Source organism: Emydura macquarii, unplaced genomic scaffold, assembly GCF_026122565.2.
Source record: "Emydura macquarii macquarii isolate MOO-44397 ecotype Brisbane River unplaced genomic scaffold, CSIRO-AGI_Emac_v2 contig_295, whole genome shotgun sequence".
Lineage (NCBI taxonomy): Eukaryota > Metazoa > Chordata > Testudines > Chelidae > Emydura > Emydura macquarii.
In genome coordinates, this window is record NW_027130432.1 from 1,340,414 (window position 1) to 1,361,220 (window position 20,807).

At 43.4% G+C, this 20,807-nt stretch overlaps 1 protein-coding gene across 2 annotated transcripts in view; it reads right to left on the reverse strand.

The window, feature by feature from the left end:
* ITFG1 (integrin alpha FG-GAP repeat containing 1) overlaps positions 1–20,807 on the reverse strand; it is a 196,656-nt gene that overhangs the window by 111,312 nt on the left and 64,537 nt on the right. For both annotated transcript variants that reach the window (XM_067550493.1, XM_067550483.1), the window contains 2 exons: positions 20,144–20,228; positions 7,502–7,596 (listed from right to left, as the gene is read on the reverse strand). In XM_067550493.1, the coding sequence (XP_067406594.1) occupies positions 7,502–7,596; positions 20,144–20,228 (180 nt within the window). The remainder of the gene's footprint in view (positions 1–7,501; positions 7,597–20,143; positions 20,229–20,807) is intronic.

A 20,807-nucleotide genomic window follows, 5' to 3' on the forward strand; every position in this document is an offset into this window, starting at 1 on the left:
TCTCAGGACCTCCAGGCTCCCAGCTCCATGGCAGTAAGTCTGGAAGCCCTGAGTCCCCCCAGGTTTTTAGACTCCCTGTTTCCAGGCACCCTAGAGCCAGGAGTCTATATTCTGAGAGCCCTGGCAAGAGCCACGTCCCCTAGGGCTTCTGGAACTAGCAGGGTCCTGACTGCATGGCAGTGAGAGGAAGCCCTGGTATGTTGGGGCTTCTTCAGAACTGTGGACCCTGGAAGCCTGGGTCCATGTCTCTAGGACAGTGCACAGGGCAGCAGTTCCCAGTACAAACTTGTAACATGGGCCCCTCCCATGTTACAAATCTCCAAGATTTGCAAATCTCAAGATCTAGACAATAGATAAATAGATACATGGAAATAAGTTTCTATAAATATCCTCAGGAATGCGCTACAATTTAGCCTCAATTTTTTCCTCATGGTAATGGGGGTTGCAGCCTGGGCCAGGCCCCGATAAAGAGTACCCTTCCCCCCCCACGTGGAGACCCTGCATTGCAGGGCTCCCCTGCCTGTGATTCAGCAGATGTTTGTTGAACCTAACTGCTTTTGCAAGAAATATCAGGTTCAATAAATCAGCCTTTTCCAAACAGCTCTATTTAAGTATCTAAATCCCATTTTCAAAAGTTATTTAGGAACCAAAATCCCATTGACTTTCAATAATGGCTCCTAAGATCCAAAGTCACTTTTGAAAACAGGAGTTATGTGCAGAATTGGTCATCCTTTTTTCAGAAACGGTACTGCAAAACTATGATTAAAAGTCACTGTTCAGATGTGTAAATGGTGCAAAACATTTATGAAAAATTAGTCCCGAATACTTCGCTACTTGCGATGAATGCAAAAATTGACATATCCTTTAAAAACAGCTTATTTAAAACAGGGTATCTAAAATATATCATTCTCTTCTATATAGTCTATGTTAATGAATATTTTACATTAAAACAACTCATTTACTTAATGGGTATAGGAGATTAAATATTCATTTGATGAATTGAGGCTGAAATTTTCCAACCAAAAACTGATCTTTAAAAAGCACCAATGCCACTACACTGATTAGTTCAGGCACCATTTTGGTTTGGTGGTGTGATGCTGATAAATCAAGTGCACTTCTGATCAAGGTGATAGGCATTAGTTAAGAACTGACAAACACATAGTTGGAAACCAAGCCAACTCACCTATATGTTAGTTTTGCTCAAAATAGGTATTACTCTTAAAAGAATGTGTTTAGATTCTGAATTTTTTTCATGCATGTATTCATCTCACTTGTAATGTCTATATTTCATGCTATAAGGAAATATGTAAGTATTGCTTTATAACTTTAAAAATGTTTGCTTTGATGTTGTGAACCTAGGTACAAAAATCATTCCCCCACCCTCACCCATGCAGGAGGACTATAATAAATTAAGTGGGCCATTATAAAACGAAAACTCTGTTAATTGCTCCACCACCTATCGGGTTTGAATGCTGGAAGAGAGAAATAAAAATAGCTGACATGAAGATTTTTCATCTCTTTGCTGTTTGAACTCTCACAGGGATAGAGATGTTAAAGTAAAGCAGAGATCCACAGGGGTTACCCCTGGATCTGCCCTGGGAGACATTTTGAATGCACAGATTAAACAACTCTGTCAGTTTTAGGAACCATAGATGGTGACTCATTTATGTGTATGTTTGCTTGCTTTAACCTGTATATAACTCCCTTATTTCTTTTTCCTAGTTAATAAACCTTAAGATAGTTCATTACAAAATTGGTTATAGATGTTGTCTTTGGTGTAAGATCTAAGGTACCACTGATCTGGCGTAAGTGACTGGTCTCTTGGGACTGGAAGCAACCTGAATATTTAGTGATTTTTGGTGTAAGTGACCATTTATCATTAAGTGCAGCTTGCCTGGATGGCAACACAAACTGGAGAGCCTAAGGGATTGTCTGTGACTCTATGGTAAAACTTATCTCCTGCTGATCCAGTAGTTCACATTTGTTACTGTGTTGGTGAAATCTAATTATAGAACATATCACCAGTTTGGGGCTTTGCCCTGAGGCAGGAACTCAGGGTAATGAACTACTCCAGGCAGTGTGACACATGGAAGACTCATTTCATCAAGGTATCAATTATATATTTTTTTTCACTGAGAAACAAAGATGTCCATGGTAAATAACTTTCCTTCCCACTTTAAAGAGCTATAGATGGTATTCTATCAAGAACACAACTTCTAATCAATTATTAAAGAAAAAAATTACTTATCTTCCGAAACTGTTATTCTTGGAGATGTGTTGCATGTGTCCATTCCAATGTAGGTGTGTGCCGCACCTCGAGCAGTCGCCAGGAAATTTTTCCCTCAGTAGTACCCGTCAGGCCAGTTCTCACAGTGCGGTGTAAAGGGCCTTCTCAACCCCACATACCCTCAGTTCCTTCTTTCTGGCTAACACTGATAACAGGGGAAGAAGGGCAGGTCTTTGAATGGACATGTGCAACACATCTTGAAGAACAACCGTTACAGAAGTTCAGCAAAATTTTTCTATTCTTTGAGTGCTTGAACATGTTCATTCCAATGCAGGTGACTCCCAAGTAGCTGTAAAGATGGAGTGCTTAGAGTTCACAAACTTGCTGACTGCAACACATCTTGGACAAATCTGGCATTGTCCCTGGCCTGTTGAATGACGGTGTAATGAGAAGAGAACATACACACTGATGCCCAAGTCACTACTCTTCAAAAGCCCTGAATGGGGATCTGTGGTAGGAACACCACTTATGATGCTTGTGCCCTTGTGGAATGAACTGTTAGGATACGTGGCAGCGGAATACCCACCAATTTGTTACATGTGTGGACGATGAAACTCTTTGAGTAGAGATGGGAAAACCTTTCATCCTATCTGCTACCTCTACAAACAGTGGGGTGGACTTCTGGAACAGATTGGTCCTTTTTATGTAGAATGCTAGGGGTGCGCCAAATGTCCGAAGAGTGAAGCCACTGCTCTTCCTTATCGCATGTGGTTCTGGGTAGAAAATCATCTGAAAGACAGTTTGATTGCTGTGGAACTGTTAAACTACCCTTCGGGAGGAAAGCGCGGTGCAGGCGTAACTGCACTTTGCCTTTAAAGAATCCGTGTACAGGGGTTTTGATGCAGGGGCACGGATTTCTGAAACCCTCCTGGCCAAAGTGATGGCCACTAAGAAGGCCATTTTCCAGGAGAGGTATAAGAAGGAGCACGTCATCAATGGCTCAAATGGGGATTCCATAAGTTCTGGGAAAACCAGATTGAGATCCCAGAGAGGGACAGATTTCTGCACTGTGGGTATGTTCTTTTTGGGCCCTGGAGAACATGAATAGACATTTTGTCTGAAAAAATAGAATTGCCATCCAACTGAGGTTGGAACGCTGATATTGCTGCCAGGTGAACCCTGGCTGGGTGGGATGGCTAAACATTGCTCCTTCAGGTTAAATAGTTACTCAAGAATGAGCTGCAGCGATGATCACATAGGTGAGACTCCAAGGTGGGAAGACCAAATGGAAAACCACTTCCACTTTGAAAGGCAGGTAGCCCTGGAGAAGGGCTTTCTGTTACCTGACGGACCTGCCAAGCAGGCCAACTCTCTGGAGTTTACCCATGGAGCTTCCATGCCGTGAAGCGGAGAGAGCTGAGATTTGGGTGGAGCAGTTGACTGTGATCCTGTGGGTTCAGGTCTGGGAGTAGAGGAAGTGTGAATGGGACCACCATGGAGAGGTTTGGTAGAGTGGTGAACCAATGATGATGGGGCCAAGCCAGGACTACGCTTAGTCTCATTAGATCTTCAGCAGAACCTCGTGCATGAATGGGATAGGAGGGAAGAGATAGTACAGGTGACCCATCCACCTGTAGATGTAGAAGGAAGGCATCTGTGAGTGACCCCACACTGTGAGCTCGCAGGGAGAGGAACTGGTGACACTTCCTGTTGCACCGGGTTGCACACAAGTCTAACTGGAGAGTCCCTCGCCACTGGAAAATGTCCCTTGTAATGTCTGGGCAAAGGGGCCATTTGTGGTGACTGGAGAAAGATCTGCTGAGGTGATCTGTCAATTTGTTCTGTGCACCCAGCAGGTAGGAAGCCTCAAGGTGGATTGAGTGGACTATGCAGAACTCAGATGAATTGCCTCCAGACTTGGGGGTGGGGTGGGGTGGGGAAACGAGCCCCTCCCTGCCAGCTGAGGTAGAACATGTCTGCTGCGCTGCTCAGAAGAACCAAGATGCTTTTGCCCATCAGGTGAGGCAGGAATACTTGATAGGTCAGGCAGACCACCCGAGCTCTCTGATGTTTATGTGCAAAGAGAGTTCCTCCAGAGACCAGGAATACCAACAGCGGGGGCTGTGAAAACAGAATGCCCACATAAAGCACCGATGGATTTACCCATCAGTTAAGGGAGACAAAAACTAGGGGAGGCACTGTGATAATCAAGTCCAGATGGTGGTGATTTGGCAAGTACCAAGACCAGCCACACAAGAGGCGCCTGTATACTGCATCATGTACATACATGCAGACATGTGGTCCCAAAGCCTCAAACCTTGATGTGTACAATCAGGGACCACAATCGTCTGAAATTGGCCTTCTGGGAAGAAAGCCCTGGTCTGGGTAGAGTCAAGCACCACTCCAATAAACTCTATCCTCCACACCAGAGTGAGGGTGGATTTCTGAACATTTATTACCCGGTCTAGGTCCTTGAATGTTCACTGGATGAAGTGCATGCTGGACTCCTCCTAGACTCTGGACTAACCTTTAACCAGCCAGTCCTAGATATGTCTCCTCTGGTAGGCCATTCAACTGCCATGAACTTAGGAAACACTAGCAGGGCCACTGACAAGCCAAATGGGAGATTCAAATTGTTAGTGTGTGTGGTTCATGATGAACCTGAGGAACCTGTGGCCTTGGAAGATCAATATGTGAAAGTAGGCGTCTCAAATCGAGGGCAGCGTCCAGTCCTCTGGATCCAGTGAGGGCATAATGGAAGCCAAGGAAACCAGGTGGAACTTAAGCTTCTTGAGGTAGCTGTTGAATTGGTGCAGGTCTTGAAAAGGCTTTTGGAATTAGGAAATAATGGAGTAAAATCCTTTCTGCCTTAGGTCATGTAGAACCTCTTCCATGGCTCGAAGGAGTGACTGAACCTCCTGGGTGAGAAGTTGCTCATGAGAGAGGTCCCTGAGAAGGAACTGGGAGGGAAGGGTAAGAAGGAGGGGTAGAACTGAACTGGAGGATATATCCCACTTCCACCATGTTCAACACCCAACCACCTGCAGTGATACAGGACCATGCCCAGCTGAAGTATAACAAGCCATCTGTAAACAAAGGAGAAACAGGATCCAGAAACTCTGAGACTTGTACGAATCTTTAAGCATCCCATCAAAATGCCTGTTTAGGCCCCGAATATCTGAAAGAGGCAAGCATTGATGTTGAAGCAGAAGGGAGCAGTGGCCTGTACCTAAAGCCCCCTACTCCATTTCTTCTGTGGATTCTGATGGGCTGGAGGGGCAAGCAATCAGGACTGCTGTGGTCTGAAGTGCTTCCTCAAAGTCACTGGGATATACAAACTGAGAGACTTAAGGGTCGCCCTTGAGTCTTTCAGACCATGAAGCTTTGCATTGGTCTGCTCTGGAAAGAGCCAAGTTCCCTCAAAGGGAAGGTCCTAGAGAATTCACTGAACCTCCTGCGAAAGGCCAGAGGACTGAAGTCACAAACTCCTACACATGGCTACTGCACATGCCATGGACCTGGCTGCCGAATCCACTGCATCAAGGGCTGCTTCCAGGAAAGCCCTCGCTATGGATTTCTTCTCCTCCACCAGCAAGGACAACTCCAGCCTCACCTCCTGTGGCAGCTAGTCCTTGAACTTCAACATGGAATACCACCTGTTGAAGGCATATCTGCCCAGCAGCACCTGCTAGTTAGCGATCCTAAGCTGCAGGCTCTCAGTGGAGTAGACCTTTCTACTAAACAGATCTAATTTCTTGGAATACTTTGCCTTCAGAGTTGCCCCCTGTAAACCTTGCCAATCCCATTCGTTGGCAGTGGAGATCATCAGGGATTTGGGGGTGGGAGGGGAAGAGCATATAGAAACTCATGACCCGGAGCAGAAACAAAATACTTCCTCTTGGCCCTCTTAGCCATGGGAAGTGGGGGTTTGCCACAAAGTTTCCATAATGGCATCAATGAGGAGAGCTATTCTTGATGGGTCCACTATGTCCAGAACGTCAATTGGACTATGGGAAGACTCTTTTACAACTCCATCTGTAAGCCCAAATTTTGGGCCACTGTTTTCAGTAACTCCTGGTGGGCCTTGCAGTCATCATGGGAAGGTGATGCACTTACTCCTAACAAGGCCTCATCAGGAGAGGAGGTGGTGGCAGCGGCTGGTATCAGCTGCGGGCACTCTTCCTCACCTTTCGCGCTGACTGGATCTCACAGCATCAGCTCCTGGTGCTCAGTGCTGAGCTTGGTATCAGAGTCTAGATCGGGTGCTGCCTTAAAGGGTGGCAGTACCCCTCTTTCAGAAGCCACCAAACAGCAGCCCCTCGACTGGAGTCCTTGCATGGGGGAGATTCCCACAGGTTCCAAGAAGACCACTGCATGGGCATAGGCCAGGGCTACTGTCCAGGAAGTCAAGGACCTGACTCCTGAGCTGCCAGTGATGCCGACGCCAACAGCAAAAGCAGTTCCTTTTGCAGCAGCAAATGCCTCCGATGTGGATGGCATCACAACAGCACCAGTACTGTGCCAATCTTCCAGTGCCAATTGGTCTCCCAGGGCTGGACTCAATGTTACCCATGTAAGGGCCGGAGTCAACAGCATCAAGTGCTGGGCTGCTGGAGCAAAGGAGTGGCCTGACATAGGTCATTCCCAGCTCTGCTCTTCATGCCTGCCCTCCCTTAGGGTCGGGGAACAACCTTTCTCAGTCAGCGTCTTCTAGTGCTTCTTCCTTGGCACTGGGGATGGCAAACAGTGCCGAGACTCCCACACAGTGGGAGGAGAGCTCCTCATTGACTCTGAGATGTTCGGTGCAGAGTTCAATCAGCATGGCTCTAAGGAAGGTCTCAGCACTGCCTCCATCAACAGGGACTTCAACTTGGTCTCCTGGTCCTTCTTGGAATAGGCTTAAAGTCTCTGCAGATTTTGCTGTGGTCCCTGAAGTGAGCCTCATCCAAATACTTCAGGCATTTGGGGTGTGGATTGCTCAGGGGCATAGCCTTACTGCAAGAGGCACACAGTGCTTGAAGCCCAGTGCATGGCACCAAAGAGCACCAGAGCTGACCCGACGGGTACCACTGAGGGAAAAATTTCTGGCAACTGTGCTTGGGGCGCGCACACACACTGGAATTGACATGTGCAAACAGTCGAAGAACATATCTTCCATTCACTACATGCTTGTGTGACAGGATGTTTGTTTTGGATTTCTTGTAGGTTGTGTTCTTATTCCGTACATTAAACATGACATTTAACTTTATCTCTGCAAATGGAAGCTCAGGATACCTGATTCAGTCCTGGTTTAGATAAGTAGATGGCACTTTTTTGACAAGTTTCATCGGCACAGGCTGGCAGTAAATGCTCAGTTTGTCCGTCCCCATCTGCCAAAAATGAGAAAAAAAACAACTTTATCAACTTATAAATATTTGCAAAACCAAATGTTCCTCTAGCAGAAAATTAAATCATACATAATGTGCATACATAATAGCCTGTATAAATCTTGATAAAATATAAAAATTACACAAGTGTCAAGATAAATTAGATTTTTTTTTAAATCCTTAATTTTGTCAATATGTAATCTAGTTTGTCTTTTGTTGGAAGCTGCAAGGCCATTTCTCTTTGTTAAATAAATTTCATTTTGAGCCACTATGCAGAAAAGTTCCAATTTCTAATCTTAAATGCAAAAATACTCTTTTTACAGTCTGTTGAAATGTAATTTACATTTTCCTCATAGTTTGCCTTTGAAAATAGCTAGTTTTCACAGCAGTCCATCTTTACAAAGAATGTATTTCATTTTTGAAGTGATTTGTGCTGTGAGTGGAGCACTGGATAAACAGACATGTAAGAGTTTGTATATATACACCTACATGTAGGGTAAAAAAACAGTACTCAAATTAACGAGTTACAACAGATAACTTGTGCAAGAGGCCAAGAGTAGCTAAGTCTGAATTCACATAGTTCACAATTCTTCAAGAATGTCACTTTTAGCACATTTGACCCAAATATTTTCAAGCACTTAAAAGTCTAATTATCCCTATTTTACATACTTAAATGAGGACTGTAAACTGCCCTATGAAAATTAATATCAGATCTAGTTACTAAATTGAGAGAATATCTGAGCATGTAAATGTGTGTACAAGAACTCCAGATAGGAATCTTGCAGATTTACAAGACAGAAACATTATTGAGGCATACCATGGATACTTTCTTAGCTCTGACAGAACGAGCCATAAGACTATGGTGCATGAACATCCAACAATGCACAGCCTAATTCACTTAGCCCTGCTCTACAACACAGAATTAAGTTGACGGAAGGCAGTTTATGTCAACCTAACTCAGTAAGCATCTACACTAAAATGTTGCTCCTGCCGATGTAACTTGCCCGCTACACTGACTTAACTCCACCTTTGCAAGAGGCATAGCGCTTCGGTCAATGTAGTTAGGTCACCACAGTGTCAGTGTAGACATCTTGTTGCTTACATTGACTGCTGCTGCCTTTTAGAAACCATCCCAATGCCCCAAACTGACTGTTAAATCAGTGCAAAGAGCTCCTAGTGAGGATGTGCACTGCCAACACAAGGAGTGTAATGTGGACATGCAAAAGCGATTTAATTTGCTGTCGCTGTAATTCAACTTAATTTTGTAGTGTTGACATACCTTTAGACAAATGCTTTCCACTGATCTTCAAAAGATTGAAGACTTTTAAATGTCTTTGCCCTAGACTAATAAAAACTTAAAGCACACAGTAAAAGATCTGTGAAACACTAAAAAACTATCAACAAACTGAAGCCTGATAAATCTCAGAATGTCAAATCTTTAAAACAGAATTTGGCTATTTCACTGATCACAAATCAGTATCACTGCAGATGTTGTTTAACATGCATAAAAATAACAATGTCAATAGTTGAACTATATCTCTTTTATTCTGCTTTTACATCTGAAAGATGCATAGATACAAATGGTAGACAGTGCTGCAGCCTTTAAATTATGTAGTTAAGATTTTTAGAAGAAAAATTACTCTTTATTTTATTAAGAAAACATTTGTTAATAGAATGGCAGTTTGGGGTTGATTTATTTACATTTAAACCTCACTGGTGCTAGGTTATATTTATGTTTTCAAATAAGTTTAAAAAAAAAAAAAAAAAAAAAAAAAAAGAAGATTGTCCTAAATGTTCAGAAAGAAAAACAAGACACCGAGGATGTGGTTTAAATAGGCTGTAAATGTATTCATTGAACTCATCTGAAAACTATCCAGCAGTAACTCTTATGTGTAAGCCTTCCTTCTTGTCAGAGGGCTGCTATCAGCCCCTCACCACTCCACACTGGGTCCCAGGCTGTTGCTTGAACCCCACTGCCATCCTCTCATATTAGGGTCCTTTCTCTTTGCTGTTCCACACTTTGGGAGCTCCAACCCTATTCCCCAACTTCCTTAGGCGAAGGCAACCCTCAAAGTCCACTTCTATTTAAGTTTATCTGGGAACCAGCATCTCACATGCCACCAGGTGGTACAAGCAATTAGCTTGGCTGCCTCCCACCAGTCCAAACTGAGTTTCCATCCACTTAGCAATTCTCCTCTCGACATCAGCCAAAAATATATCCACTCCTGATCAGAAAGAAGTACCAGCCCATCTTCCTTGAATAACTCTAGGGACTAAATAGGATTTGTGTGTGTGTAATCACCAATCCTCCCTGATTAGGTACAAATTTAGCCATCTCCTGATTCACACATCTTCTGGCCTTGTCGACCTGTGGAAGCCCAGTGGCTCCCTGCCAAACCCTCTGTTGAAGCATTTCAGATGAGTTCACAACTACCCCTGGGAAAAGGGTGTGGATCTGCCCTAAATCTCTTTTTGCCCTGATGATTAAGTCAAACCCCTCATAAAATCCCAATCTGTTTTCACTCATGTGCACAATCATTATTTCAGGTGGCTGCTTCATGGCTGTCAAAGAACATATGAGAGACATCAGGCTGGTCTTATATCATGCCCCTCCTTCCATGCCAACTCAGAATCACCTCACCCCTGAGGCCCACTTGTGAATCTCTAGGGGAACTTGCCTCCCTCCTGCCTGTGCTTTCAACAAACAACACTGAGTCTGCTGATCAAAGTAACAAGAAGTTACTATATTCATACAAATGGTCTCTGATTCTCAGCCAGGAGCCTCACATATGTCCTGTATGAATCTGAATAGCAGTCATAGATCATCTGTATCCTTCAAACCTATTCCTAGTTGTGCTGCAGAAGTTGCTGTCCCACTCCTGAAGAAATGGGAACCACATTCACCAGGAGGGAGTGCTGACAGTGTAAGCCCCTTTTAAAAAATTACCACAAACTGGAATTTTGTGATGTAACTCAGTCACTGTGAAGAAAGAATGGCCCATCACTAACTGGCCTCAGCACTATCCTGGTCATCAATGTGTAGACTGGGCCCCCTGCCTCCTCACAATCCTCCTGTACTATGAACTCACCTTGCCATCCTTGACCTGTCTTTGACATTCTGGGGGTCAAGATGACTGAATGTTCCCCTACTGTAAATCCCTTATCTCCAGTGCCCTATTACAAGTAACCTGTGCTGATGTAGGCATTAGTTTACTGACTCTAAATGCTTCAAAAATTGAAACGTGGCCTTGTTCAAAGTCACATTAACACAACTGGTGAAGAACTCCTACTAGACCATGAGCAATCTGAATAGTGATAGATCCATCAGGGAGCTTCTCCAGGGCCTGTGAATCAAGACCACCTGTCTCATAGCATCTGAACTAAAACTCCACCATATAACCTGATATCCTGTTACAAACTGTGATGCCTGATGTCACTGTGTACCAATGACACCACATACTGAAGTACCTGATCTTCAGGAATTGGTTAAATCTTGGGCAGGCCCACCTTAACCCAAAAGGAGGAGGTTACTTACCTGTAACTAGAGGTTCTTCGAGATATGTCATCTCTATCTGTATTCCACTGAGGATTATGTGTACGCACCATGAGCCTGGAGCCAGAGCTTTTCAAAGTAGTAGTGTGCGTCAGTCCATGCCCGAGACAATGAAGGGTAGGGCAGACCTTTAGTTCCTTCTCCACCACAAATCTACTGGATCTGAAGCAGAGAGGACGGAGGGCAGAATTAGAATACCAACAGGGACCACACATCTTGAAGAACCTCCCGTTATAGATAAGTAACTTCCTCTTATTCTTCAAGTGGTGGACCCTATTGTAGTCCACTGAGGATGATTAACAAGCAGTACCTAGATAGGAGGAAGGTGCAAGGAAGATGACAAGGCATCCATCACAGAGTCTTGCACCAGGGCATAATGGGAAGAGAAGGTGTGTACTCAACTCCACATGGATGCCTTACGTATGACTGCAAGGGGCACGTCATGGAGCACAGCTCTGTTAATGCTTGTACTCTCGTGGAATGAGATCGTATCCCTCCTGGTGGGGACCGCCCCACCAACTGATAGCCAAGTGAAATGCACCTTGAGACACACTTCGAGATCCTCAGGGTGGAGATGGCCTTTCCCTTAGTTCTCTCCACTATGGTAACAAATAGTCTAGGAGACGTGTGGAATGGCTTCAGTGACTGAAACGTGAGTAGTCATCAACTTGAAGTACCTCTCCACACTGCAATGGCATTTGAACTGAAGTGCACCTGTCTTCATATCAATAAATCTACTTCTGCTTTCTTCTTTAAGACTGCACAGAGTTGCTAGATGAAGCCAGGCTTTTACATCTTTTCATCCCAATTGACTACATTCAGGACAATTCCCCTAAATCTTACAAAGCTAAGTTTGCGGCTACTCTCTTGAGCAGCTTCTGGTGTGCTCTGAAATCATCTTGTGAGACTGTGACAGAAGGTCCCGCTACTGCCTCATCAGGTGATGATGACCATGAGGCAGGTAAGGGTAGAGATTGCTCCCCAGAAGGAATGGCCTCTCCCAGGACTACCACTGTTGTCTCGGTGGCTTGGTCCAGCTCCTCATCCAAATCTGGGGGTGGGTGAGACACTGTCGTCAAGTGTCTCCCAGATGTTCCAGAGAGCGATTGTTGCACCTGCGACCCTGGGCAGAAGGGAAACCCCATAGGTTCCACAACTGCCATGGTACGGGCCATTATGCCGGTGGCCATGAGCTCAGTGGTTAGCCAATGGGGAAACCTGCAGTCATGGTTGGTTCACCTGAACCTTCCAAGTTTGAGGTGTCCTCTCCTGGCGACCATGGCAGTGCTAACCTTGTCTCCATCTCTCCACTGTACCGGGATGTACAGTGTCTTGGTTCCAAGGAGCAGTACCAGGACTCTGCTGATTGGTGCAGAACATCCAGAGATCGGCGATAGTAATCTGGTGATCGGTACCAGCACTCTGGAGATTGATGATGAGACTCCAGGGATTGGCGCGAGACTCCGGTGATGAGCATGGTGGCTCCGGGGATTGGTACTGAGGGATCTATGATTGGTATCGGGCATCTGGCTGTCAGTGGCGATTGCGATTATTTAGGGATAGGTATCAGGTTCCTGGCGACCGCTGTTGGGGTGTCAGTGACCAACAAGGGGCTCAAGAGCGATGTGGTACTGGGGATTTCTGTGGGGGCCCCATCATGTGCTTGCTCATGGACAGGTTCTTAGTTGGCTGTACTGGCATGGAATCCCTATGCTGAGGAGTAGGTGATATGGGGAGAGAGAGTAAGTTCTTGGCCGCTTGAAAAGCCTTGGGTACGGATGGCACTGTGAGGTGCTGGGTATCAGGAGTCAGAAGCAGGCCCTGGTAGGATTGCGAGCTCTAACAGGTGAGGCTGTAGCCAACCTGAGTTCCAGGGAAGACTAGCAGCCTGGCGCAGGTCTCGGCTCATCCCCCATTCCCTTTTTATCCTTCTCAGGGGCCGGGGAGCACTCTTTTCCGGAGTTTAACTTCTTACGCCATTTCTTCTTCATCAGGGATGGTGACTGATGCCAGATTGAACCCTGTGCCGGCAGGGCGCTTCGAATCAACGCTGACATGTTGGGCGCCAAAGTCCGAGGGACCTGGCTTAGAGTCCAGTCTAAGAGCAGACTCCATCAGGAACGCTCTTAATCTGATATCCCAGCCCTTCTTAGTGCTTGGTCTGAAGTTTATACAAATCCTGCACTTATGCCGGATTTGGGTCTCACCCAGGCACTTTAAGCAGTTCAGGTGAGGATCATTCACAGGCATCGTCTTCTTACATAAAGCACATGGATTGAAGCCCGGGGACTACGGCATGCCCCGCCCCTGGGATTATGTCCCCTACTGGACTAAATTACAACTATCTCTAAACTACGCAAACTAATTAACCTATCTAACCAAACTATATATACTAAAGCTACAGGAAACCATTGGTAGTATGCTTGCCAAGCCAAGGATGTTCCAGCACTGTCATAGGCGGTGTGACGTGGCATATCAGCCCCACACTGGTCTAGCAAGGGTTAAGGACTCATTGCAGGCTGAAGAAGCCACACCCCCCAGCTTTGCTGGGCATGCTCAGCCAGGAAGGGGGATATAAAAAGCAGTGACTCAGCTCAGTTGGGGCGGACTGCTGAGCAGGGAGGAAGCATGCAGCTGGCTCTCCCCAGGCGACTGCAGCCAATGCCAAGGCCTGACTCTGCTGGCACCCAGGCTGCCAGGCAAGCCCCAAAGAGGGACTGAGTTATCGGGGGAAGCCTTGGTGAAGGACCCCGGAGGATTATGGAGTGCCACCAACCATGATAGGATAGGAAGTAGCCCAGGGTGCCCTAGGGTGTATAAAAGGGGGGAACAGCAGAGTCACTATCAGTGTGTTTCAGGTGGAGCCCTGCTGACTTGGTGGCCAGCAACCCCGACACTGGCAGGGCCCTAGACTGGGGTTCAGTGGAGCAGGGTGGGCCTGAGCCCCCCAACCCTGGGTGCCACACTCCTGAAGGCAGCACCCCACTACCCCAACAGACCCCTAGGCTGCACTGCCCTGAGAAGGAGGCTGCTTCATTGACTTGGCCGTTGGGCCATGCTGCCCCAACAAAAGGGGCTGCTTTACTGACTCTGACTATTAGGATGCGCTGCCTGAGGAAGGAGGTCACCTTCCTGACCCTGACCATTAGGCCGCACTATCTGGATAAAAAAGTGGTCCCAGAGACTGGTACCTGATGCCGTTCAGGTAGCGAAGCCAGCGAAACAGGTGTAAACCCGCGGCCTTTTTCCCAACTTCCCCACATACGTGAGCCGATGCCCATGACGTGGCATATCAGACCCGTGACAGACAATAAGAAGAAACTGGGGGGGAAAGAAGGGCGGTGGTGCCCCTTATCCTGGCACATACACATGACACTGCAGAGGTCACTAGAGCCAGCCCTACAGATACCAATGAGGGAAAAATCTCCAGCACCGGTGCATGTGGTGCAAACACACTAATATGCAATGGGCAAGAAGAATCATCTTCACACTCATACTCAACTTAATTGAATGTATCTTTGGACTACAAGTACCAATCACCCTAGTAATTTCAATCTTTTGTACACTGCTGAATTGTATAAATTTCTCATAATTTTGCTGTATTTATACAGTATGCAAGAGATGAGAAAAATATGCCCTATTATTAAACGGAAGAGACAAACGTTTCCAAACCTGGTTGTCTAAGGATGGGCTCCAGTATCCATGCTGAGGTATTTAAATAGAAATGGCTTGATTTTCACAGATGCTTTCAAAATGTGAATCCTAAAACCATTTTTTAACAACAAATTATAAAAGAATCATATCTGACATCTATGATTCATGCTAAAGACAGTATGGGTATCTCATGAAAGCCTCTGCTAACATAACAGACAGCAGCAACTGAAGGATTAATCATTTTTGCTATAGCAACCACTGCATTGCAATTACCATAGTGACATGGGGAGAATAGAAAAAATAATAATGAAGAATTCTTACTTATTTGGCTGACAAAGTGCTCCAAAGAAGAGTAGAATTCTCCAATGCACAGTTTTTCTCACCTTAATCACTTCAGATGCCATTTATAATAAATTTATGTCTCAAAGCATTTCTGATTTTTGTTTTTTTAAAAGGGTAATACAGTTTTGTCAATTGTTTTTCTGTCCTTTTGGTCATGTTAATATATAAACCATCACCATCATGTACTAGAGCAAAGAGCAATTTATTTTAGAGAGTCTGGTTTTCATCAAGTTGAAGCCTCAAGGTCTAGTATATTTCTGAGTATGTATTTGCATACCCAATATCAATTATCTTTATTATCTGAGATATTTTAGGAATTTTACCTCAGAGATACTGCTAGAACAGTCTACGGACACTGTTATTAAGGTTAGATGTTAATATCTCTGACAATTAACTGTATTATGGATGCATGCTACAAAGTTTTGCACTAAACATATGAGTGTTTCTGTTCTCAATACAAACTTATAAAAAAAAATTTCTACGTGGCATCCTTAATCCCAAAAGCTCAGTTTAAGCATGGGGAACTAACCCGAGACAAACTGCCTGTATAACCCAGCAAAGGCCATTTCAAATGTTTTTCTTATTTTTACAATAGTTAAGGATATTTGTGTGATGGGAAGGGGTAATTTAAAGAAATTATGTCTAATGTCCATACACATTAGGAGACAGGAAATAGAAAAAGGTTACGAACCCATAACTGTGTTTCTTTGAGATGTATTGGACATGTCCATTTCACTCTAGGGGTATCAAAAACGCAAAATCGCCGCCATCAGATGGACCTATCTGGATCGATTGAGTGTTCAGTGAAGACCTGCTCAATCGATCCGGAAGTTGATGCACTAAAACCACCCCAAGTGGCTTAGCGCTGCATCGATGGGAACACGGTTCCCGTCGGCGCAGTGCAGTGAAGACACCGCGCAGAAGGGAAGCACAACAGTTGATGGGAGTTACGCAAGCTACTCAGAGTTTTTCCCGTCAACTGTTGCCGAATTGCCAGGTAAGTGTAGGCCAGGGCTAGGTGTGTACACACCCTGAGCACAGTCGCCAGAATCTTTCCCTCAGTGGTACCTGACAGGGCAGCCCAAGTGCCCTCTGCCAGTGCATGCCTATAGCGCTGGTATAAAGCATCCAGCCAACCCCATGTTCCCTCAATTCCTTCTTTCTGGAAAACTGATGTAGTGGGGCATGAGAGCAGGTTGTGGAATGGATGTGTGCAACACATCTTGAAGAACAATAGTTAAAGAAGGTTAGTAACTGTTTTTTCTTCAAGTGATTGCACATGTGCATTCCACTCTAGGTGACTCCAAAGCAGTTGAATAGGTGGAGGGATCAGAGTTCATGGACTCGTAAACTGCAGAACAGCTCGATCACAATTGGCATCATCTCTGGAATGCTGAGTGATGGAATAATAGGAGAAGAATGTGTGTGCCGATGACCAGGTTGCTGCTTTACAAATGTCCTGAATAGGGGATCTGTGGTAAGAATGCTGCTGAAGATGCTTGTGACCTTTGGAATGAGCAGTCAGGCTAGCTGAAACACCTCACTGATCGTAACAAATGTGAATACATATAGTAATCTGGGAAAAATTGTCTGTGAAGATATTGGGAGACCAATCTTATCAGCTACAGCTATGAACAGTTGGGTAGCCCTTTGGAATGGCTTGGTACTTTCTATATAGAAAGCTAGGACTCATCTAATACCCAATAAGTGAAGACATTGTTCATTTCTATTTCCAAGAAACTTTGGAGAGAAGACAGGTAGGTAGATTGCCTGATTGGTAGAACAGTGAAAAACCACTTTGGAGAGGAAATTTTTCTTCCTCTGCAGGTCCTGAAGGGCAACTGGGGCAGAGTACTGGAGGGTCTGTTGAGGTCTGTAGTGCTTCCTTGAAGGAGCTGGGGTGTACAATCTAAGGAACTTAAGGGTCGCACTTGGGTCTTCTAAACCATGAAGCTTCACATCAGTCTGACCTAAAAAAAGGTTAAATTTCTTTGAAAGGCAGGTCCTGAAGTGTCCGCTGGACCTCCTGTGGGAGTCCAGAGTACTGTAACCATGAACTCCTATGCATGACAACTGCCAAAGCCGTGGACCTAGCAGCTGACTCAGCCGCATCCAAAGCAACTTGTGATGAGGACCTTGCCACTGATTTTCCCTCGTCCACTAGCGAGGAGAACTCTTGCCTGGTCTTTTGTGGGAGCAAGTCCTTGAACTTTTGCATGAAGTCCCACATGATAAAATTAGGGCTGTCAAACGATTAAAAAGATTAATCATGATTTATCACAATAAACAATAACAGAATACCATTTATTTAAATATTTTTGGATATTTTCTACATTTTCAAATATATTGATTTCAATTACAACACAGAATACAAAGTGTATAAGTGCTCATTTTATATTTTTTTATGACAAATATTTGCCCTGTAAAAAACAAACAAACAAAAGAAATAGTATTTTTCAATTCATCTCACACGAAGTACTGTAGTGCAATCTCTTTATCATGAAAGTGCAACTTTTAGTTGAATTGTAGAATTTTTTTTGTTACATAACTGCGCTTAAGGACAAAATAATGTAAAGCTATAGAGCCTACAAGTCCACTCAGTCCTACTTCTTGTTCATTCAATCGCTAAAACAAACAAGTTTGTTTACTTTTATGAGAGATAATGCTGCCTGCTTCTTATTTACAATGTCACCTAAAAGTGAGAACAGGCTTTCGCATGGCACTGGTGTAGCCAGCATTGCAAGGTATTTACATGGCAGACATATTAAATATTCAAATGCTCCTTCATGCTTCGACAACCATTCAAGAGGACATATTTCCATGCTGATGAGGGGTTCTGTTCAATAATGATCCAGAGCCATGTGGACCAACGCGCATCATCTGAGTCAGATGCCATCAATAGAAAATTGATTTTATTTTTTGGAGGTTTGGGTTCTGTAGTTCCCACACTGGAGTGTAACTCTTTTAAGACTTCTGACAGCATATTCCACACCTTGTCCCTCTTAGATTTTGGAAGGCATTTCACATTCTTAAAACTTGGGACGAGTGCTGTAGCTATCTTTAGAAATCTCATATTGGTACCTTCTTTGGGTTTCTTTTTGCCAAATATGCAACGAAAGTGTTCTTAAATAGAACAACATGTGCTGGGTTGTCATCTGAGACTGCCATAAATTTCGAATGCACGTAAAACCATGGAGCAGGAGACATACAATTCTCCCCCAAGGAGTTCAGTCACAAATTTAATTAATGCATTTTTTTTTTTTAAAAACGAGCATCATCAGCATGGAAGCATGTCAGGAGGAGTTCTCCTGTTGCTGTAGTTAATCCACCTCCCCAAGAGGTGGTAGCTAGGTTGAGAGAGGAGAACTACTGCTGAGAAAGCTGACAGAATGTGAAGGAAAGGAAATGATGAAAGCAGCAGAGAAGCTAAGGAGCATGAGGATGGGATAAATTCATGTAGATCTGGTCAGGAACAGGTTATGGCAGACTCTGTTGTGAGCAGTTCCATTAGAGTGGCAAGGGCAGAAACCAGTCTGGAGGGAACACAAGAGGCTAGAGGAAAGGAAATCTCCACAATATAATATTCTTCATAGTTATCTAATACTACAATTAGACAATTAAACAAAATGGGTAGTTGATAGGGGACATTTAAACATCCAAAGTGACTCTATACATAAAAAAGAATTCCAAAACACGAATAGCATAAAGTGAAAAAGCAATGCCCAACTAGCAAAATAACGAGTTCAATAGAACAGTAGTCAAGTTCACTGGATTCAGCCAGATTAAAATAGTTAACTATGCAAACTATTCAGCACTGTTGTTGAAATTCCTAATTTTTTTTTATAAATATGATCTAATAATTTTATTGATCTATAGAAACAATAATTAATGAACATGTAGGCTTATTTATGTAAGAGTTTAGGTGTATTTAGGCACTTAAATGAAGTGACCCAGATTTCCAGAAATGGTCATCACCCAGCAGCTATTAACATTCTTAACTTGGCTACATTCTGTTGCACAGCTCTTTCAAAATACGGTTCAAGTATATTTGAATGATTGTTTTCCCCCATATTCTATTTCTCATTGCTCAGTAAGTACTTTAACAATCTGTATCTTTACTCAATGTTCAAAAGTCAGAATTTCATTAGAGTTTAGCATCCAACAGCTTCTAATTAGGCATTCTAGAAATTGCCAGATGCTGAGAACTTCAGAAAACCTACCAATTTATTTAGGTGCCTAAAGGGAAGCAAAACTCATGAAAATCTGACCAGAAAGGCAACAGAGTAATACATACTTATACAGACTTACTATGTGCAAGCTTAGACTTCTTTCAGCCATTTATTTTTCCAATAAAATATTGATGACTATATTAATAGAATATAATCCCCAATAGTCAACTGCAAACATTTATATTGAAAATAAAAGATAAATGAAAAATATTTTATTAGTTCATAATAAGTTCCATAACTTTTTAAAAAAGCAGTAATTATATCGACGTTTAGACTCAGACAAAAATGTCAAAAAATGTGCTTTAAAGTATAGTTTTAACAGGGATTTAAGCCTCAATCCTGCACACAGTTTACATGTGTTTAACCTTAAGCATGTAAATAGTTCCACTGAAGTCAAGAGTTAGGGTTGCAAAGGACTAAGCAGGTACATGCCTGAGATGATGAACTAAAATAGTCATTTCCAAATTATTAAACCTTCCTGCATGCACACCACTGATTGACTATGATGAACTAAAATAGTTGTTTCCAAATTATTAAATCTTCCTGCATGCACACCACTGATTGACTTCAAAAGGTGTTCTACATACAGAAAGAGTAAAGGAATATAGTACATATTAATGATGCTGCAAAGGAACCACTGCAATTTGTTGGGTAAAAGCTTAACATGCTTTTAAAAAATTAATCCAGAAAAAAAAGTATAACTAGTTAATAGTTTAAAAAAAAAAAAAAAAAAAAAGTGTCAGGTAGTTTGGGGGAGGGGAAAGAATCTCACCAAAATCTGCAAACACTGATTGTCCAACAACCATCATGTCTTCAGGTTTTTGCTTTATGTCTGTGGCTTTGGAGAAATTCCCATCCTATCAAATACAATAAATATATACAATAAAAATTACATTAATGAACTGTAAACAAACCAATGAAAATTTGAACTGTACACTAAAGACTAAAAATAGCTTTTAAAAAGGATGAATAGGTAAAAAAAAAATTGTCTCAACTGGGAAAAATTCCACTGATAGGAATTCTAGTATCTGATCCTTCGAACAAATTTAATGTGCAGACCCTTAGTGCTGCACGGAGTCTCACGGAAGTCAATGAGACTCCATGAGTGAGTGGGAGTATGCATATTTGGATGTTTGTAGGAAAAGACTTGGTTACTTTATTGGCATAACCATATGTAAAAGTGTCTAAATATTCAAAACAATGTAATGAAGGTGAGATTTACAAGTTCTTATTAAATTACTGTATTAATGTAGAAATTACCTTCCAGATTATTCTGATTACACTAGTGCTGAGCCAGGCTTGTTTCAACACCATGCAATATTTATGAATTAAAACCTGATCCTGCAAAGTGAAGAGCATCTTTCAAGTACCACTGAAGTAAACAGAGTGGAGGAAACTAGGGATACTGTAGGGTCAGGCAGGCCCTAGCTGCTGAA